Here is a 20,502-nt window from a genome sequence, read left to right as displayed (position 1 = left end):
CTTGTGACCATGGAACACACCTAAAGGTTATGCTGGAACGCCCTTCTTGCTGCCGTTCACAAACTACTGTAAAAAAAAGGTCTGGTTCAGTCTTTGTTACAGTAACAAAGTCAATGGAATTTAAAACATTTTCAGCTGTCATTGAAACTGGAGGTGAGGCAAAATCTAATAACAGGGGACACTAGTTTTCGTTGACAGCTGTCAAAGATACCCTCATTTTAGAAAGAAATTCTAAATCTTCCTGTCTTTGTTTCTGGGGTAGGAATTGAGAGGAAATCTCTTGAGAAAACAGTCAGCAATGAAGACCTAATTGAGGTTCATATTCTTCAGTGCTCTAAAACAGGGGTCTCCAAGTTTTTTCTAAACAAGGGTCCTTCAGACTTTAGGGGAGCTGAACTGTGGCCATTGGGAGTGGAAATTTTCCTGGCATCAGTGGGAGAAAACATCACCACATTTTGGATTGGGGGAGAAATAGTGCTCCCATCGTTGGTATCATTGGGAGGCATAGTGCCCCATTGTTGGTATCATTGGGAGGCATAGTGCCCCATTGTTGGTATCATTGGGAGGCATAGTGCCCCATTGTTGGTGCCATTGGGTTAAATGGTGCCCCCTTGTTGATGTCAGTTGGCAGAATAGTGACCCATATCAGTGGAAGCAATAGTGCTCAAGGGGCCGGATAAAGGTGAGCAAAGGGCCGCAGTTTGGAGACCATTACTCTAAAACAAAAATGTGGCAGTTCCAGTGTAGTGAGAGTTGTGGTTGTGCTTTAATAATATTATTCACTGGTCATGTTGCAATACCAATGTTTACTTGCAGGTGGTGCAACAGGTGAATTCTGACACTACAGTCTAGACCAGTGGTTCTTAACTTGGGTTCGATCGAACCCCAGGTGTTCGGTGAGTCAGTCTCTGGGGTTCGGCGGAGGACTCATATGATTCGTGATGACACGCACACCCTCCGCTAGTACCACTTCACTGTCAGGGACTATTTCTCCAATTTCGGGCATGTCCTTCCGCTCCCGCTCCGCGCCGTCATCATGGAAACACACAACATCCCCACAGTACAGAGACTGGACCTGGCGGAGTGATTCACATGTCATGTGACACTAACACACTGTGAGTCAGTGCACTGACGGCGAGGACAAAGGACAGACTGAGCAGAGTGAGAGCGGGGACTCGGAGACTAGAGGGGAGAGAGGTCCAACTCCTAGGCCTAGGAGGAGGCTTAGTGAGTGGTGGCTCACTCAAGTGACTCATTGAGTGAGTCTGACACCAGTCTGGCACCAGACCCAGGCCAGAGCAGGCCACGCACTACTAGGCCAGCGCAGCAGCCAGCCCAGAATCAGGAGGACTAAGGTAGGTAGATGTGGCGCTGTCGTGTTCTCGGCAGAGAAGTGTTTTACTAAAAAGGCACCCACCCACTGTGTATAACAGTTATACACAGTGAGTGAGTGTGCAGTATTGGTATGGCATTTTTTTTTTTTTTTTAAGTTAGGAGAGCCTTTTTTTTTTTTTTTGGTTAGTTGGTTGGTAATGCAAATGGTCAGTGCTCAGTATTAATGCAAATGGTCAGCGCTCAGTAATAATGCAAATGGTCAGCGCTCAGTAATAATGCAAATGGTCAGCGCTCAGTATTAATGCAAATGGTCAGCGCTCAGTATTAATGCAAATGGTCAGCGCTCAGTGTTAATGCAAATGGTCAGCGGTCAGTAATAATGCAAATGGTCAGCGGTCAGTGTTAATGCAAATGGTCAGCGGTCAGTGTTAATGCAAATGGTCAGCGGTCAGTGTTAATGCAAATGGTCAGCGGTCAGTGTTAATGCAAATGGTCAGCGGTCAGTGTTAATGCAAATGGTCAGCGGTCAGTGTTAATGCAAATGGTCAGCGGTCAGTATTAATGCAAATGGTCAGCGGTCAGTGTTAATGCAAATGGTCAGCGGTCAGTATTAATGCAATGGTTTTGTTCTTTAATGGTTTTGTTCATTTTGTGCACCTATGTATAAATATATACCGTCCTACATATATACCTATGTTTTGAATTTGAAAAAATCATATTTTATTTTTCCAATTAACAAGGGTTCGGTGAATGCGCATATTAAACTGATGGGGTTCAGTACCTCCAACAAGGTTAAGAACCACTGGTCTAGACAAAGTAGGATTGTTGCATAAGGAGAATCCCTTTATGTTGATACACAGAGGGGTCTCTACCGCAGAAGACTACTCTGCACTTGAATGCTCTTCTCAAAGAATCCAATAAAAAGATAATTATGTAGGTTACCATTGCTGACCTAGAAACTAGAAAATACTAGTTGCCTGGCTGTCTGTCTTCGATCTTGTGAGCCACAAGCCTGAGACAAGCATGCTGATAGCCAGATCAAAGACTTCTGATCTGCATAATTGTTTTGGGTTTGTGAACCTAAAGCCTCATGCACACTGGACCTTATAAAAAAAAGCCAGTAGCGTTAGCTGTAGAAAGCTGTAGCTGTAAAGTGTTTTGCAGTAGCGGTTTTCAGCGTTTTTTAGCTTTTTCTTTTTTAAGCAAAATTATACTACCATAAAAGCTTATGACTCAAAAACGCTGAATAGCCACGTTTTTTTGCATTTGTTTAGCATTTTTAAACTTTTATCAGAGTTAGAGCGTTTTTACAGCTGAAAAACTCCTCTTAAAACCCACTAGTTCTGGGGTTTGTTTCCCAGCCAGAAAAATGCCCCTGCCAAAAACTGCTGATAATAGCCTGTGTGTGCATGGACACATAGGATAACATGCTGGTGAGTTTACTGGCTGCAGAAAAAAACGTCTGACGCCAAAAACAGCAGCTGTAAAAACGTCCTGTGTGCATGAGGCCTAAAAGTATTAAAACCCAACTCCAGGAAAATTTAATAATCCACCCTTGGACCAATGGTAGGTGATAGAGCCTCTTCTCCACTAGGCATAATGAGCAATTAACCCTCGCAGTGCCAGCAGGCTTCACTGCAAGGGTGGATTTTTTTATTTTCCTGCAGTGGGACTTTAAAGCCATTGGATCAGTATGAAGGCCAAGCATTTTCAGTAGAGGAGAGCAATGGCATGTTTTCTCAATACTGGCTTCCTGTAAAAAGGGTGATGTGTATATAATGTGTTTTCTTATCATTTTATTATTTTTTGCTCAACATTATAATAGGTTTTCATTTATAACTTTGTCTGCTTTCGTTTTCTACCTTTTTGTTTCTGAACTTTGTTTTTGTTTATGCATGGTTTGCATTTTCTCTGTCTTCTGACTTTGTGTGATGCAATGTTGTTTCAGATCAGCATTTTCATGACCCACTTATCTAACTATGGCAATGACCGCCTAGGCCTGTACACTTTCAAGCATTTGGTGCAGTTTCTCAACACCTGGACGAACCTCAAGCTGCAGACTCTTCCTCCTGTAGAGCTTGCTCACAAGTATTTCCAGATATTCCCAGAGGAGAAGGACCCCTTGTGGCAGGTAAGAAAACACATTGCCTGGATAAAATAACTTTTCAATATGATCAAGAATTAATATTGAAATAGTGCTTGTAATCTGAATACAGTGTCCTAGAAATTACTAAGGGACTTGTTCGTGACAAACCATGAATTTTCTTTTATGGGTGGCTTATTGGCTCCCTCCTTTTTGACATCCCGAGCTTGGGATGATGTACACAACCACCTTGACAAAATCAAAGTGGTTCTAAAGGCTCAAGGATTTTTACCTTCACGCATTCATTCTATGCATGAAGGTAAAAAAAGCAGCAGCCCCCCCCCCAATACTTACCTAACCCCATCACGATCCAGCGATGCATGAGAGCGTTGGCTTTCTGGGGACTCCCACTCACCATTGGCTGAGACAGCTAGTTAGCCAATAAGGAGAGGGAGGGGGCAGGGCCGAGCTACCGCTCAGTGTGTTAATGGACATGCAAAGCCATGGCTTGGGGGCCCCCAGAACAAGGTGCTCCTGCAGGGTACCTGAGAAGAGGAGGATCTGGGTTGCTCTGTGCAAAGCCACTGCACAGAGCAGGTAAGTATGACATGTTTGTTAATTTTCATAGGAAAAAAACAAGACTTTTAATATCACTATAACTTCACGTCAGAGTCCCCCCTTTTATGTCTCATGTCCCCTATTTACTTCAGAGTCTCCCAAGCACATGAGAGCCCCCCCAATCATCACAAAGCTTCCCCCATCACAGAGTCTTCCATAGTGTGTTGACTGGCTGTTTCTGATTCTGCCCGCGATCCGGAAATCATTGCAAATCCCGGGACGCCTGTGCGTTGCCCATGATTTGCAATAGCACCCCAAACGCTGTGCGATGTTTCCGTGATTTGCACCTGCCGAATCGCGGTAACATCGCGCAAAAAAAATCGCGGGACGCATAACGCCCCAAAGAAGCTCTTGTACCTTTTTTTGGGCGTCATGCGTCCCGCAATTTTTTTTGCGCGATATTACCGCGATTCGGTAGGCGCAAATCGTAGCAACATCGCACAGCGTTTGGGGTGCTATTGCAAATCACGGGCAACGCACAGGCGTCCCGCGATTTGCAATGATTTCCGGATCGCGGGCAGAATCGCGGTGATTCTTCCCGCGATCGCTACGCTGACATGTGAATGCAGCCTTAATTGCCCCTGGGTGCATTGAATTACATTTTTTTTAAACGCTTTTAAAAACAAAGTGCAAATTATACCAACAAAAATCTTTATATGCGTTTATAAATGTCCTATAAATGAATGTATGTCATTGCCTGTATGATTAAGGCCCTAATGCATCTTAGCAGTTTCATACTTAAAGCAGATGTAAACCTTAGCTGAATAACATTTAGCTTGTCAAAAAACTGTATCGCAAAAAAAAAAAGAATAAAATGCATATTTTCACTTATTAATCACCCCTTTGCAGACACTTCCTATCTGCATGCACTCCAGAGGTGGCTGCATGATGTCTCTCTGGGATTGTTTTTGAATTGTGACAACATAGGACAATGCCTGTGTGAGGTGTGGAAATAGCCACTTGTAATTTCACATTGTATTGTTTTTGGTGGGGAAGGGGGAGGCAGAGTTGGGCTTTATTAATGACCTTCTAAAATGCCCTCACACCTTAAGCTGGTCTTGGACAGTTCAAATCTCGGCCAGTTCAGCAGGAACCGGCCGAGATTCGAACCATGTATGGGCAGACTGAATGTACCCAAGTTGATCAACCAACTTGGGTACAAACCGCCAGTTGGATTTTACATGCGATTATTGCTAGTGTCTAGTGTAGCAATAATCACTGTGTTCTCCTGGCGGGGGCGGCTTTCCCCACAGGTAGAACACAATGGCTGAGCAGGAGGGATTCCCCCATTAATATTCTCTGTGTTGATGGGGAAATCGAGAGATATTTTCTTTCCTGCAACGCTCCGTCAATGGCTGGCTTTAGTAATTTATGGAAGTTGGAAATCCAAATAATAATTTTTTCAAAAACTACAGGTGTGGTTTAATACATAAATTTATATGTGGTCTGCCTTGCAAATTCAAAATAAGAATCCATTATGGGTCACTTGGGAAGTTGTATCCATTATGGGCCACTTGGGAAGTTGTTTTTCAGTGTACATACAAATCTCAGCCATAAAAAGTGGCGTTCATGTCTTGCATTGATGAAATCGTGATAACTGGCCCCTACTTTGCTGTAGACCAGTGGTTCAGATTCACACATGACTTCAGAAGTAGATGTATCTATATCTACAAACTCATTTTGCAGAGAAAATGGCATTTGTATGACGTTACAGAAAAGTAGCTGCTGTGACGTTATTGCTGCTGAGGCTGTAGGCCCCTTTCTGTACACTGTTGCTATGATCTGGAAGATAAGTTTACTGGTTAGCATCAGTAGGTGTGTTGGTGTAGAACCTTTAAACATACCTAAAGAATAATAGCTTGAACCAAACAGCTGTATTGTTGTGTTATAGCATCCTTTGCCAGTCATGTAGCTAAAGCAGTATCCATAAAGTGCATCCTGTAATGGACAGGATATATTCTCATAGATGATGATTCAAGCCTATCTGTGTATGCACTGACACCGAGACCGGTACCATTGCTCAGGCACTTAGAAATATTGATTCCTGCATCTAAGTAATGCACGTTTAAAGGAAAATGCCACCCAAGGGTTTATAGTTGGTGTGATTGGATGAACTCTGTTTTATTATATCACTTATGGCCTTTGCCACAATCTGTTAATTGCAAAATCTCACGCCAAGAAAATCTAATTTCACTGCATAAAGCTTGGATGAAAATTCTGCTTATATTGCAGCCTTATTCCATGAATAAAAAATGCTCAGTGAAAGCAATGAAAAAAATTAAATTTATGGAAGTTGTAAAAATACTAGCCCCCCCCCCCCTAAATTCTGGCAAGGTTGCCATAGCAAGGGGGACATCACTGGACCTTCTCGCAGAAACATGGGAAAGCAAAGTATCCCAAATCCCACAAAAATGCATTCCTGCATATTGCTAGAATATCTTCCCATGCAGTTTGGGATCCCGAGCTTTCCTGGATCACATGGTGGGGCCCAGTGATGTCACAAATGCCCAAAAAAGAAAAATCTAGAATCTGGGGTGTAAGGTAAGTATTATTTTGCATTATGTGTACTTTAATACCTAACACTTTTAGTGAGCCTTTTTAGATCCGCTCTCGGGTTTGGAGCTAAGGATTTTAACTAGGGACAGACCGAGTATTGACCCCCGGAACTGGCCGATATTGCCGATGTTTTTTTTTTACATCATTCTGCCTTTTTAGACCAACTCCCTCGCCTTGGACAGCCTTGTCTGGAGTCGGGAATAGTATCACAGCCATACACCCACCCACAGCAGCCCGATGCCAGCCACCCACCCACATCCACAGGCCCTGTACCAGCCAGCCACAGGCACTGTACCAGTGAACCAGCCAGCTGCCATCAGGCCCTGTACCTGCCAGCCACAGGCACTGTATCAGCCAGCCAGCCACCCACAGGCCCTGTACCAGCCAGCCACCCACAGGCCCTGTACCTGCCAGCCACAGGCACTGTATCAGCCAGCCAGCCACCCACCCACAGGCCCTGTACCAGCCAGCCACCCACCCACAGGCCCTGTACCAGCCAGCCACCCACCCACAGGCCCTGTACCAGCCAGCCACCCACCCACAGCCCCTGTGCCAGCCAGCCACCTACCACAGGGTGCCAGCCAGCCACCTACCACAGGGTGCCAGCCAGCCACCTACCACAGGGTGCCAGCCACCTACCACAGGGTGCCAGCCACCCACCACAGGGTGCCAGCCAGCCACCCACCACAGGGTGCCAGCCAGCCACCCACTACAGGGAGCCAGCAAGCCAGCCATTCAGCATTAAACAGAAATTAAAATGTTCAGTACCAGATTTTTGTCAAAAATTGTCTTTTATTTTTCAAAACTTTAAATGTACGATATATTGACCCATATCGGCTGATACCGATACGTTGTGACCAAAATATCGGTATCGGCCCTGAAAAAAACATATCGATCTATCCCTAATTTTAACGTGTTCTCTGCTTCCCCAACTAAGGCTTATTTTCTGGAATTCCTCATCAATATTCGTTATTTTCATTACTTTGTATTTAATACAGTTTGAAGATTTGTTTTACCAGAACATTAAAACTGAACTCCAGCTTTTGATACACTTTATATAGTTTGTTTGGGCCAAGCTGTCCCAAACGAACTATGTCCCTCACTAACATGTGAGGCCACTGGATGTACTGTATACACTTTATGTAGCTGAGGCTACATACAGCATACTGCATTGTGTTCTAACCGAGACCTGTCTCATACCCAGAACACAGTAAGGTCTATCTGATCGGCTCTCAGCCATTCTGAGAAAGCGATGTAGTCTAGCAATGAAATCAAAGCTTCCTCTGGTTGGCTGTTTCAGAGGTTGTTACATCATAAGCCTGCCTCTCTGACTCTGAAGCTTTGTATTTATTGGTAGAATACATCGCTTTCTCTGAATGGCTGAGCGCTAATCAGATAGACTCTACTGTGTTCCAGGTATGAGACCGGAAGTCTCGGCTTGAACATGGAACACAGTGCGGTATGCTGTATGTTACCTCAGCTACATACAGTTTATACAGCACATCCACGGCCTGACGTGTTAGGGACATAGGTAGTTTGGGCCACTTTGGCCCAAACAAAATATATAACGTATCAAAAGCTGGAGCTTTAAAACTGAACTTCAGGCAGGTATAAAATACACCCCATAAATTTTCATCCAGTTGCAGGCTGGGGACAGAGAGGTAACCTAGCTGTATTGCTTAACTGCAGTAAAGAAAGGTCAGACCATTGATCTGACTGTGTAAGGTCTTTTGCGTGTCGCTGCCTCGTTCCTGACACCAAGAGAAAAAATGGTGACAAAGGTGGGAGCTCCAGTTGATTGACCGCCTCAGCTCTGTTCCTCTGTGCTGTGTGGAGGGGAGTGTGTCCCTTCCCTCCAATTAGCTGATGCCAGTCACTTCAGTATACGTGAGGGTTTAAAACCACTTTTAAATCTACAGAAAGTACAAATCATTTACAAGTTAGACAACTTCTGTACAGTGCCTTGAAAAAGTATTCATACCCCTTGAAATTTTACACATTTTGTCATGTTGGGTAAATGTATTTTATTGGCACTTTATGTGATATACCAAAACAAAGTGGCACATAATTGTGAACTGGAAGGAAAATGATAAATGGTTTTCCATTTTTTTTACAAATATCTGAAAAGGTATAGCATGCATTTGTATTCAGCCCCCTTTACTCTGATACCCCCAACTAAAATCTAGTGGAGCCAATTTCCTTCAGAAGTCACCTAATTAGTAAATAGAGTCCTCCTGTGTGTGATTTTATCTCAGTATAAATACAGCTGTTCTGTGAAGCCCTCAGAAGTTTGTTAGAGAACCTTAGTGAACAAACAGCATCATGAAGGCCAAGGAACATACCAGACAGGTCAAGGATAAAGTTGTGGGGAAGTTTTAAAGCAGGGTCCGGTTTTAAAAAAAATATCCCAAGCTTTGAACATCTCAAGAAGCACTGTTCAATCCATAATCAAAAAATGTAAAGAGTATGGCATAACTGCAAGCCTACCAAGATATAGCCGTCCACCTAAACTGACAGGCTGGGCAAGGAGAGCATTAATCAGAGAAGCAGCCAAGAGAGGCCCATGGTAACACTGGAGGAGCTGCAGAGATCCACAGCTCAGGTGGGAGAATCTGTCCACATGACAACTATTAGTTGTGCTCTCCACAAATCTGGTCTTTATGGAAGAGTGGCAAGAAGAAAGCCATTGTTAAAAGCCATAAGTCCCGTTTGCAGTTTGGCCTAATAGCAAAGCGCTATCTGTGGCGGAAAACTAACACTGCACATCACCCTGAACGCACCTTCCCCACTGTGAAACATGGTGGTGGCAGCATCATGTTGTGGGGATGTTTTTCTTCGACAGGGAAGTCGGTCAGAGTTGATGGGAAGATGGATGGAGCTAAATACAGGACAATCTTAGAAGAAAACCTGTTAGAGTCTGCAAAAGACTTTAGACTGGGGGGCGGAGGTTCACCTTCCAGCAGGACAACGACCCTAAACATACAGCCAGATCTACAATGAAATGCTTTATATCAAAGCATATTCATGTGTTAGAATGGCCCAGTCAAAGTCCAAACCTATATTCAATTGAGAATCTGTGGCAGGACTTTAAAATTTCTAATTTCTATTCTGACAGAGCTTGAGCTATTTTGCAAAGAAGAATGGACAAAAATGTCACTCTCTAGATGTGCAAAGCTGGTAGAGACATCCCCAAAAAGACTTGTAGCTGTAATTGCATTGAAAGGTGGTTCAACAAAGTATTGACTCAGGGGGGCTGAATTCAAATGTACGCCACACGTTCCAGATATTTATTTGTAAAAAAAATTTGAAAACTGTTTATCATTTTCCTTCCACTTGACAATCATGTGCCACTTTGTGTTGGTCTATCACATGGGTCTCCAAACTTTTTTAAGAAAGGGCCAGTCTACTGTCCTTAAGACTTTAGGGGGGCTACACTGTGCCCAGTGGGAATAAACAATGCATCATCTTTGGTATTAGGGGGAGAAATAATTGGTGTCAGTGGGAGGAATAGTGCCCCATTTTTGTTGTAAGTGGAAGGAATAGATTCCCATTGTTGGTGTCAGTGGAAGAAATTATGCCCCATTGTTGGTGTCAGTGGCAGTAATAGGGCCCCATTGCTAGTGTCAGTGGAAGGAATAGTTTCCCATTTTTTTGTTGCTAGTGGCAGGAATAGTGCCCCTTTGTTGGTGTCAGTGGCAGGAATAATGCCCATTTTTTGTTGCCAGTGGCAGGAATTATTCCCCTTTGTTGGTGTCAGTGGCAGGAATTATGCCCCATTGTTGGTGTCAGTGGAAGGAATAGCGTCCCATTGCTAGTGTCAGTGGAAGGAATAGTGCCCCATCGTTGGTGTCAGTGGGAGGAATAATGCCCAATTGTTGGTGTCCATGGAAGGAATAGCGCCCCATCGTTGGTGTCAGTGGAGGTAATATCGTCTCATTGTTGGTGTCAGTGGAAGGAACAGTACCCCATTTTTTGTTGCCAGTGGCAGGAATTATTCCCCTTTGTTTGTGTCAGTGGCAGGAATTATGCCCCATTGGTGTCAGTGGCAGGAATTATGCCCCATTGTTGGTGTCAGTGGCAGGAATTATGCCCCATTGTTGGTGTCAGTGGCAGGAATTATGCCCCTCTTTTGGTGTCAGTGGGGGGAATAGCGTCCCATTGTTGGTGTCAGTGGAAGGAAAAATACCCCATTTTTTGTTGCCAGTGGAAGGAATAGCATCCCATTGTTGGTGTCAGTGGAAGGAATAGTGCCCTTATTGTTGGTGTCAGTGGTAGGAATAATACCTTTAAGGGCCAGGTAAAGGCAAGCAAAGGGCTACATCTGGCCCCAGTTTGGAGACCACTGGTCTATCACAAAAAAATAAAAAAATACATTTACGTTTTTTGACGTAACATGACAAAATGTGGAAAACTTAAACGGGTATAAATACCTTTTCAAGGCACTGTATTTTAACTATGTATTTAGTTGTTTTCTTGCAGTTTAGCTTTAAATTCCACCAAAGTTAAAAAAAAAAATTGGGCCTATCCTGAAGGGAGAAAAAGCCAGTATAAATGATACATGTCTGTCTCCTAGTGTTTGCATAATTTACTGCCTAAAATGTCTTGTTGCTCTTTTTGTATCTGTGAAATGAGCCATACACTTGCAGACTTCACCTTATGTTACCTGCTGCTTTATATATTGAAAGTGACTTGGCGGTAATAACGTTCTATACATCCCAGCGTGATCCATTCATCCATTTTGCTCTCTCTGACCACTTGGCCATTTACAGTGATTGGGACTTGAAGAGCAGCCAAGGCTGCTGCAATCCGCAAGTCCTTAGGGAAGTAGAGGGGTTACTCAATGCAGACCTCAATCATCGCTTCCCATAGTAAACTAGATTAGAACACAGAATAAGGTAAGGAAATGATCTGCCGGCCAGTGACTCCATTAATCAGCCTGGTCAACTTTTCCCCTTCCCAAGTGAAATCCGTTTCTGTGATTTATAGTCCAGTAACAGAATTATGATTTTTCTACAGGATCCTTGCGAGGATAAACGCCATAAAGACATTTGGTCTAAGGAGAAGACGTGTGACCGCTTTCCCAAATTGCTTATAATCGGACCTCAGAAAACAGGTATTTCTCCCATACTCCCGTCCAATGCCTAGCAAAGGGATAGAATTCTGATGGTGTGTGTTTGTACAGCTTGTAACACCTTCTCATGTACTGTGTTATATTTATCCCCTGGGAAGGGGGATCATTAGTCAGGGCTTTTCAGAGGAGACCGAGAGGAAGGATTACTACTTGATAAAGAGTATGAAAAGAGGGGAAACTGAGATTAATACAGGATGTGCTGTGTGCGCAGCGGGAGCCAGGATTAGTACAGGATGTCAGGAGGTGGGTGAAAATAATGTGGGAAAAGAAGAGGAGTCCGTTATAGACTGACCATGTACCAGAATGAATGCCAAGCACTTGATTGGTTGGCACAGCTGCTGGGAAGTGTGGCAGCCGCGGTGGATGTTTATGTGGAAGTGTTGATCGGAAGTGAGCAACTAACTTGGCTTGAGTGCAGACCCTGACATCACCATGGGCCACACATAATCATATATCATGCTACAGAAAACTGTCAGAGATGCAAACACAGTACAGGAGATAGTCAAAAGCCCCGTACACACGTACTGATCATCGGCCGAACGATCGGCCGTCTTTTGTCCAGGGCTGTCATGTCTGTTGAAAACTGCAAAAGACTGCACACTAATTTTGTCGGCCAACAACAGCCGACTGCAAAAGTGATGTCATGTGATGGTTAACTTTCCTTGTCTTTTTTCTTTTCTGAGCATGCCCAGTCTTGCTAATCTGCTGTCTGTCGGCCGAAATCTGTACTGACTGGCGAACAATCGGCCGTTCTGGTGTTGGCCAACAAAAATTTTAATGCCTGCACGACAGATTCTGTTCGGCCGAAAATGCGATGTCGGAAGCATCATACTAACAAGCCTACAATTGGCTGATCGGTCGTCGGCCAAATATTTACGGCCGACAATCGGTACGTGTGTATGGGGCTAAAGACTACAGATCTACTGCCGGAGTGATTGGATCACATGCTCCAGGAGACTGTCAGGGACTGGGAACGTTACAGGCAAATCAAAACTTCCACAATTGGGCTCCTCATAGCCCTCCTAAACGTTACAGGTGCCACATTCCTCTAAGCAAGATCCATTACAAAAGTGCACCAATAAAATGCAGCAAAGAAAAAAGTAATTGGTGAACAAATAAAACCATTTTACTAGGAGAAACCATTATAATGAATCTTGTTGGCTGGAGTAAGGACCTAGGGAGGAAAATCTCTGACCACAAGCTGTCGAGGGAGTCACCGTAAGTACCAAAGGGACTGAATGCAATACATTTCAGCCTCTAGGTCAGGGATCCTCAAACTACGGCCCTCCAGCTGTTACAGAACTACACATCCCATGAGGCATTGTAAAACTCTGACATTCACAGACATGACTAGGCATGATGGGAATTGTAGTTCCTGAACAACTGGAGGGCCATAGTTTGAAGACCCCTGCTCTAGATTGAGGAAACCTGGCTTACTCCATACAATGTAAATATCTGTGAATAGCAAACTGATGCCAACAGTATTTTCCGGTGTTGTTCAATATTTTATTCAGTAAAAATGACAGATATAAAGTTGCCAACAGTGACTTCCAACAGGTTTGAAAATTGATAGTTCTAGTTTGGTAGCTATGGTCAACACAGACCGTCTAAGTGTCTTTAAACAGTCCCTATTGTTAAAAATTCATGTTTTCAGCTGCTAAGTTCTGTTTTTCCTTGTTCAATACAAGGCAACTTATTTTGATATTTTTTTTTCATTTTTACGTTCTTTTAGAATTGTCTCTTCATGTTTTAAAGGAGGTTGCTGATAGGTCCTACATTTGTAGAAGGGTTGAATGAAATCTGTATGTGTAAAAAAGCTAGTTTTACTTACATTTCCTAAATTCTTAAAGTAATTATAAATGCAAGTTTAAAGAAAAATAAATAAACATGTTATACTTACCTGCTCTGTACAGTGGTTTTTGACAGAGCAGCCCCCATCCTCCTCTTCTTGGGTCCCCCACCAGAGCTCTTGGCCCCTCCCTCCTGCCAAGTGCCCACAGAGCAAACGGCTTGCTCTGGGGGCACCCAGGCAGGCTCACTCCCATGCCTCTGTTCTGCGTGTCAATTTACGCACAGAGCCGTGGCTCGGCCCTCTCCCTTCCTCTCTCTCTCTCTCTCTCCTCATTGGCTCACTGGCTGTGATTGACAGCAGCGGGAGCCAGCGGCTCAGCCAATGAGGAGGGAGATCCGAGGCTCTTGTGCACATTGCTGGATTGCGAGAGTTTGGAGTGTGTGTGTAAGAATTTGCTCTCATTCAACCAAAAAAGCATTATGGAGGTTGGGTATTCATGTTGGACAAGAAAACCTTTGCTCACAGTTAGCACTCCAGTTCATCTAAAAGGTGTTTGATCAAATTGCGGTCAGGGTTCAATGCAAGCCACTTGAGTTCCTCCACATCAAATCCATTAAAATGTGCCTTTATGGGGCTGAATTTGTGCACAGGGAAAAGAAACTGGCCTTCACCAAATTGTTCGAAAAAAAAAAAAAAAAACTGCCGTAAAGCCAGAAGTGTACAACTGGCTGCAAACTTTAGACCAGGCATGTCCAACCTGCGGCCCGGAACCTCAGGCAATGTGGCCCACTGCCCCCTGGCAATTTTTTTTTTTTTGCTGGAGAGGAAGGAAGTCGGGTCGGGGGCACGGGCACAGCAGCTGCCAACTAACGGTAGGCAGAGGCTGCCTCGGAGGGGGGGGGTTGGGGAGAGGGGAGCCTGTGCAGTGTTTGACTCCTACCACCATGACCACTTCAAATCACTGAAGTGGTCATGGTGGTTAGAGTGTTCCTTTATTATCGCTCAGAAGAAGTAAACCTCTGTATACTGTTTCCATTTCATTTGATCATCCTCTAGTTGTGTTAAGATAGTGCGGGGGGGGAGCGTGGCGGTGCGGGAAGGGCGCAGCGGCATTTTATTACTTATATACCTTAACTATGGTATATATTTTATATGCGGCCCGAGAACATTTCTATACACTCAATGTGGCCCAGAGAAGCCAAAAGGTTGGACACCCATGCTTTAGACCCTCTTATATGTGTCTGTCTGGTTGCCTGAAGTCATAGCTGGCCAAGAACTCTCTAGGAAAAATAACACTCAGACAAATTACGAAGTGTTAACCTGTTCACTATGGTTTCCCAAAGATGGGACATAACCATAATTTCAATGTCACTCTTCATTACATAGGAGAAAACGTATGTTCAACGTTGTTTGACACCGGCAACAGACACAGGTGTCCGAAGTGTAATCAAATTACACCTTTATCTAGTCTATAGACCACTCTTCAAATATTATAAGCAACTTTTTATATCCTGCCATATTGGTATATGTCATTCTAGTAATGTTCACAGAAAGTTGATGGGATTGCAGTATTGAAAAATGTTTTTATCATCTGCCTTCGCAGGAACCACTGCATTATACCTCTTCCTAGGAATGCACCCAGACCTGAGCAGTAACTACCCTAGTTCGGAGACTTTTGAGGAAATCCAGTTCTTCAATGGGCAGAATTACCACAAGGGAATTGACTGGTAGGCTTCCTCCATTTTTCTTTTGCCGGTGGCTGTTATTAAAACAGCCATTAACCAAACATACCTGTGCTTTGGTACATTCTCGAGGGTGTAAAAATGCAGAAAAACCCAGATTAAAGCATGCCAAAATACACATTGAATCACATAGAAACATGCATTTTTTTTTTTTTTTTAGCCTTACAAGGTGACGGGGGGGGGCAGATTCATTGCTGAAAAGGCTTGTTCACACCAACTCCCACACTAAAATGTGGTGTCCATTGTGTAAGGGTGGTGCTTTGTGTTACAATGCAAAGCACGTTTTTTTTTTTAAACTTTATTAAAGTGTAACAAAATGACACTTCATTCTGTTCAGGCTATGCACCTGTTTAGTGACGTGCGGAGCGGTAAATTATGCTGCGTAAAAATGCAACCCTCCCCAACACAGTATTATCAGGTGAGCAAAGCACGTGATAAACAATTGTGAACGAGCCCTAAATACTTGGAATTGTGTTGAAAAGGGGGTGTTTCCCTCCAAGTCCGATGGAGGCTATGTGAAGAAATTGGCATACCTGGCTAGGCATGACTTTGTGTCTCATCAGTCCAAACATCGTATGCCACCTTGAAGCATATATCAGTGCAAAATAAAAGAAAATATGCAGTACATCTCTGCAATGTGTGCATATTTCCCTGTGTTTTATCCCCTTAAAGATCCTGCAATATGTTTAGCAAGATTTAAAAAAAAAAACATTTCTATGTGGCAGTCACTGGTGTATTCCTACCTAGCTTATAGTATGAGGTAAGAGCCCGTCAAGCTAACTCGAGCAGCACTTAATATGTGTATTTGTTTTTCCAGGTATATGGAGTTTTTTCCCATTCCATCCAACACCACTTCAGACTTGTACTTTGAGAAGAGCGCCAACTACTTTGATTCAGAAGTAGTTCCCAGGCGTGTGGCTGCACTGCTCCCCAAAGCCAAACTCCTCACCATCCTTATTAATCCTGCAGACCGCGCTTACTCCTGGTATCAGGTAATCTTTTTGTTAGATGACTAATGCAAGCTTCTAGTGTATTTTTTCCTCTTACCAATATAAAGACCCATGGTGTTTCGTTTTTCTTTTTTTTTTCTACATTATTGATGTATCCACTTTAACAGAAAATTACATTTCTTTCTCATCCATTGATGGACAAAGGAAATATTTGGAACTGAGGACATTAAAGTGGGGAGGCTGAGGACTGTGATGTGGGAGGGCGCTGAGGACTGTGATGTGGGGGGGCCCTGAGGACTGTGATGTGAGGGGTGTTGATGACTGTGATGTGGTGGGGCCCTGAGGACAATAAAGTGGGGGGGCTGAGGACATTAAAGTAGGCGACTTGAGGACTGTAATGTGTGTGTGCGGGGGGGGGGAACATTAACGATTCCCCTTTAAATACTCCTGACTCCTTGAAATGCCACATTTGGCATGTCTTTTTTTTGGGGGGGGGGGGGGAGCGAGTACCTAGATTTGACAGGTACCCGTGCTCCCAATTCCGCTCGGACCACCTAGGCGGCTCAAGCGGAAGTTCTCCTCTCCCCCTCCCTCACTGCAATCTTCTGTTACACGTCACAGGTCCCAGAAGATTGCCTGACCATTAACAACGCGCAGCGTGCACCGAGCTGTGAAGCCGTAAGCTGTCACAGGCGGGTGCCCACACTAGAGATGCCGGCACCGCCAAGAGGAGAGGGAGAGGAGCTAGGCTTCAGGCGGCTGGATTGTGGGACAGGTGAGTGTGTTTATTAAAAGTCAGCAGCTACACTTTTTGAAGCTGCTGACTTTTAATAAACACAAAAATGAGTGGAACCCCGCTTTAAATTGGGGAAGGCCAAGGACTGTAATGTGGGGGAGGGGGGGGGGGATTGGGGGACCGAGGACCGTAATGTGGTGTGATGATGTAAATAGGGGCAGAGGATAGTACTATAAAAGGGTATATTGCTGCGCTAGCTAATGATTAAAATATAATCACAATAAAATCAGTTGGAAAACAGCCACACAGAATCTGGAATAATAACAGATCAAAAGTAAAATATAGTAAGCAATGTAGCGCTAATCCTAAAAGCAACTCAAACCGACTGAGTGTATAGAGTCTGTGAAAAGTCCCAAATTGTCAGATGAATCAAACTGTGAATCCAGGAAACCACCACCAGACACCCTGTTCACACTGTCTCTTACCGAATGGAGATGATCCCCATGACAGGGATCCTAAACGCCCAAATCTTTGATATAGCCCAAGGCGATCCTCCTCATGTCCAGCAATATCCAAACAAGTATTCATGGGTAAGTATGAAATAAAGAACAAGGCACCATCATAGCGCAGACCGTTTGATTTATTCACAACAAATAGGGATTAAAAGCACTTACAAAAAGCTGGATAAAACGAGCATCTCAGTCAATAGATTTTTCCATCCAGCATATTCCGCTTGGCTTCCGCAGTAAACCACCCAAAAGATGGCCGCCGTGTCTCCTCCGTGTGGGCTTGCGGTCACGACGCTCGTGGTTTTCTTTTACTCTACTAATAACTAGCCTATTTCTTGCTATTGCCTTATTTTCTTCTCAAATAGTTTTTTTCTTCTGCAATCAAGACTCGCATGGATGTTCAGTCTGGCTTTTGTAGTGATGTGTCCCGCCCCTGTTTGGATGGATGTTGTTTGGAAGTTACCTTCGGGCACTGGGTTCTGCGTGGGGCTCGTTTCAAACTGTTCTAATAGGAGTTAGCTGTAGAGCAGTTACCATGTCCAAGGCTGCTGGCATTGCCTCAGCATTTTCCCTGTCTCTTAAGACTCTTTAAGTGACTTGGCTGAGCATTAGGACCTTTACCTTATTTATGTAGGTCGCTGAGCATCTTTATTCTCCATTACCATTGGTTTTGCTTTGCAATTGGTTTAAACTGTGGAACTAAGCTCTGGCGCCATCTGCTGGGTAGAATATTTCTACGCAACACACTTTCTTTCCCAGCCATACAGCTCCAAGAAAGCTGCTCCTGCTTGTAAAGAACCACATGGAACTTGGGGGTGGGGAACATCCCCACTGTACTAGCTGCTCCCAACTCACTTTGTACTAATTGTTTAGAGGCTGCTTGCAGCGCACCTGCGTTCAGTGAACACTAACGAAAATTGCAGTTGATCTTCAGCAAAGCTAAAAATTTATGTCAATATTTGTAATCATAACTTGTAGAAAAGCTTATGGGCGTTGCACAAAGCAATCACCCCACATATCTCCAGTGACTTACATTGAAGCCGGGTGCCAGTGCTAAGAAGAGCTTGTCCGGGCTGTGGTGTATACATGTAGAGAAAGCAAGAAGGAAGTGCCCCACATCAGGGAAATAGCCCAAATGTATAGGGCACAGGTGTCAAACACAAGGCCCGCGGGCCTGATCCGGCCCTCCAGGCCATTTCATGTGGCCCTTGCTCCTCTCCTGCAGCTGCTGCATCTCCCTCATCTCTGCCCTCACCTTGTCTCAGCAGATGGCAGCAGAGAGGACAGAACTCCTCTGCCAGATCCTGTGCTTCCCCCTCCAACTGCAGAGAGACCCCCCCCCCCAACTCAGCAGTTGGCAGCAGGGGAGAAGATGCAACTACTCCTGTAGATCCTTCACCTCTCTGTTCAGCCGCAGCACCCCCTCCTCTCCACTGGTCTCAGCATTCAGAAGACTCCTCCAGACCCTGCAGTTGTTGCTTCTCAGCTCTGCCTCCAGCTTCTTCCCAGCAGCAGCACATGGTAAAGTGGATGCACTGTGATGTAAGGGAGGGTTGGGGCTCTTGACTACTGATAGTGGTGGGCTACAGGCCCTCTGAGGGCGCCAATAATGATGATGCGGCCCGCGATGAAATTGAGTTTGACACCTCTGGTATAGGGGAATCAAAACGGCTTGCAGCCTGGCTCCTCCTAGAGCATGCCGTGATGTGTTTTACCCCACCCATTAGGCTTGGTTATGGGCAGGGTTAAATTAGTTGGGGGCACGACCTGGGAGGAGCCAGGCTGACATTGTTTTTTTATTTCTCAATGTACTCAGGTAATCTCTGGTGTGTGACTCTTCCTTCTTGCTTTCTCTCTATATTTGTAATGTTTAAACTACATCTCACCATCTGTGATATTTTGAGCCCTTCACTTTGCCTGGCCCAGGGTTTGTTAAAACCATATGGGCATTGTCAAGCTTTAATAAGTGTTTTTTTAATGCTTGTTTAGTATCATTAGTCATTAAATAAAGAAAAACTTTTTCCCACAAAAAATTGTAACCTCTTTTAGAGATCACCAAATTAAGTTTAAGTTTGTATTTTCTTTTTAGCACCAGAGAGCCCATGATGACCCTGTAGCCCTCAAATATACCTTCCAAGAAGTCATTACTGCTGGGCCTGACACTCCTCCAAAGTTAAGAGCTCTACAGAACAGGTGCCTGGTCCCAGGATGGTACTCCACTCATATTGAACGCTGGCTAAACCACTTTCACGCTAACCAGGTAACTAATGCCATTGTCCAATACAGTTAACAAGTCCTTTTTTAGAAGCAATGTTTCAAAAAAAGTAATACTGTTCTCTGGTTAGAAAATTAAAGGTGCACCCCAGCCAATCCCACAATGGTAAAATCAGCCTGCAATAAATCATGCTTGTTATACTCCCTGTGGAACCTAAGGGGTTAATCGTCTGCATTGTGTAAAAAGGCTGCTTGATCCTCCCCTTCTTACATTGTCCCTGACCCATCTCATAGAACAGAGCCTTGGAGGGCAAGCTTCACATGCTCAGTTTGAGGTGTATTGCTAGAGTTTTTTTATTTTTTCTTGCGTGAGTACATGTGATCAGCACAGGCTCAATCAGCACTGTCCAGACAGAGGGTCAGGGGTCATGCAGCCTCATAGGACAATCAGGGGAGTATGACAACTCCTCCTACAAGCTTTATTCAGTGCTCTGCTGAACACTGGTAGAAGTCACAAGGCTGCTATATACTGCTGATGAGAAAAGGTATTTAGCAGTTTATATTTACTAAAATAATTGGGTTTCCAAGTTCTTTTTACTGTGGGAGACCCAATATATTTAATGCAGAGTCCTGGTTTAGTAACACTTTAAAAATAATGCAGGATGCAAAGCCGGAGAATTTCATTTGTCTATATTTTGTTGCTTACGGTCATTGCAGTGTATCTGCTTATCATATTTGCCTACAGCCCCCCCATAGTAGACTCTTGCTTTGACATGTTGATGAACTATTAAAGTATATCTTAACCCAATCACAAAAATCTTGTATAAGTTTACATC

The 20,502-nt window shown here is 44.1% G+C and overlaps 1 protein-coding gene across 1 annotated transcript in view; it reads left to right on the top strand.

Annotated features, from left to right (window-relative positions):
• Positions 1 to 20,502, top strand: part of NDST1 (N-deacetylase and N-sulfotransferase 1) — a 233,821-nt gene that overhangs the window by 171,995 nt on the left and 41,324 nt on the right. Inside the window, exons 8-12 of the mRNA XM_082256097.1 lie at positions 3,284 to 3,466; positions 11,609 to 11,705; positions 15,119 to 15,242; positions 16,075 to 16,249; positions 19,542 to 19,712. Coding sequence (XP_082112223.1) covers positions 3,284 to 3,466; positions 11,609 to 11,705; positions 15,119 to 15,242; positions 16,075 to 16,249; positions 19,542 to 19,712 — 750 coding nt within the window. The remainder of the gene's footprint in view (positions 1 to 3,283; positions 3,467 to 11,608; positions 11,706 to 15,118; positions 15,243 to 16,074; positions 16,250 to 19,541; positions 19,713 to 20,502) is intronic.

This window comes from Pelophylax lessonae (assembly GCF_965119305.1).
Source record: "Pelophylax lessonae genome assembly, chromosome: 4".
Classification (NCBI taxonomy): Eukaryota; Metazoa; Chordata; class Amphibia; order Anura; family Ranidae; genus Pelophylax; species Pelophylax lessonae.
Note: the sequence above shows the minus strand (reverse complement) of the source record. Positions and strands in the feature narration are given on the sequence as shown.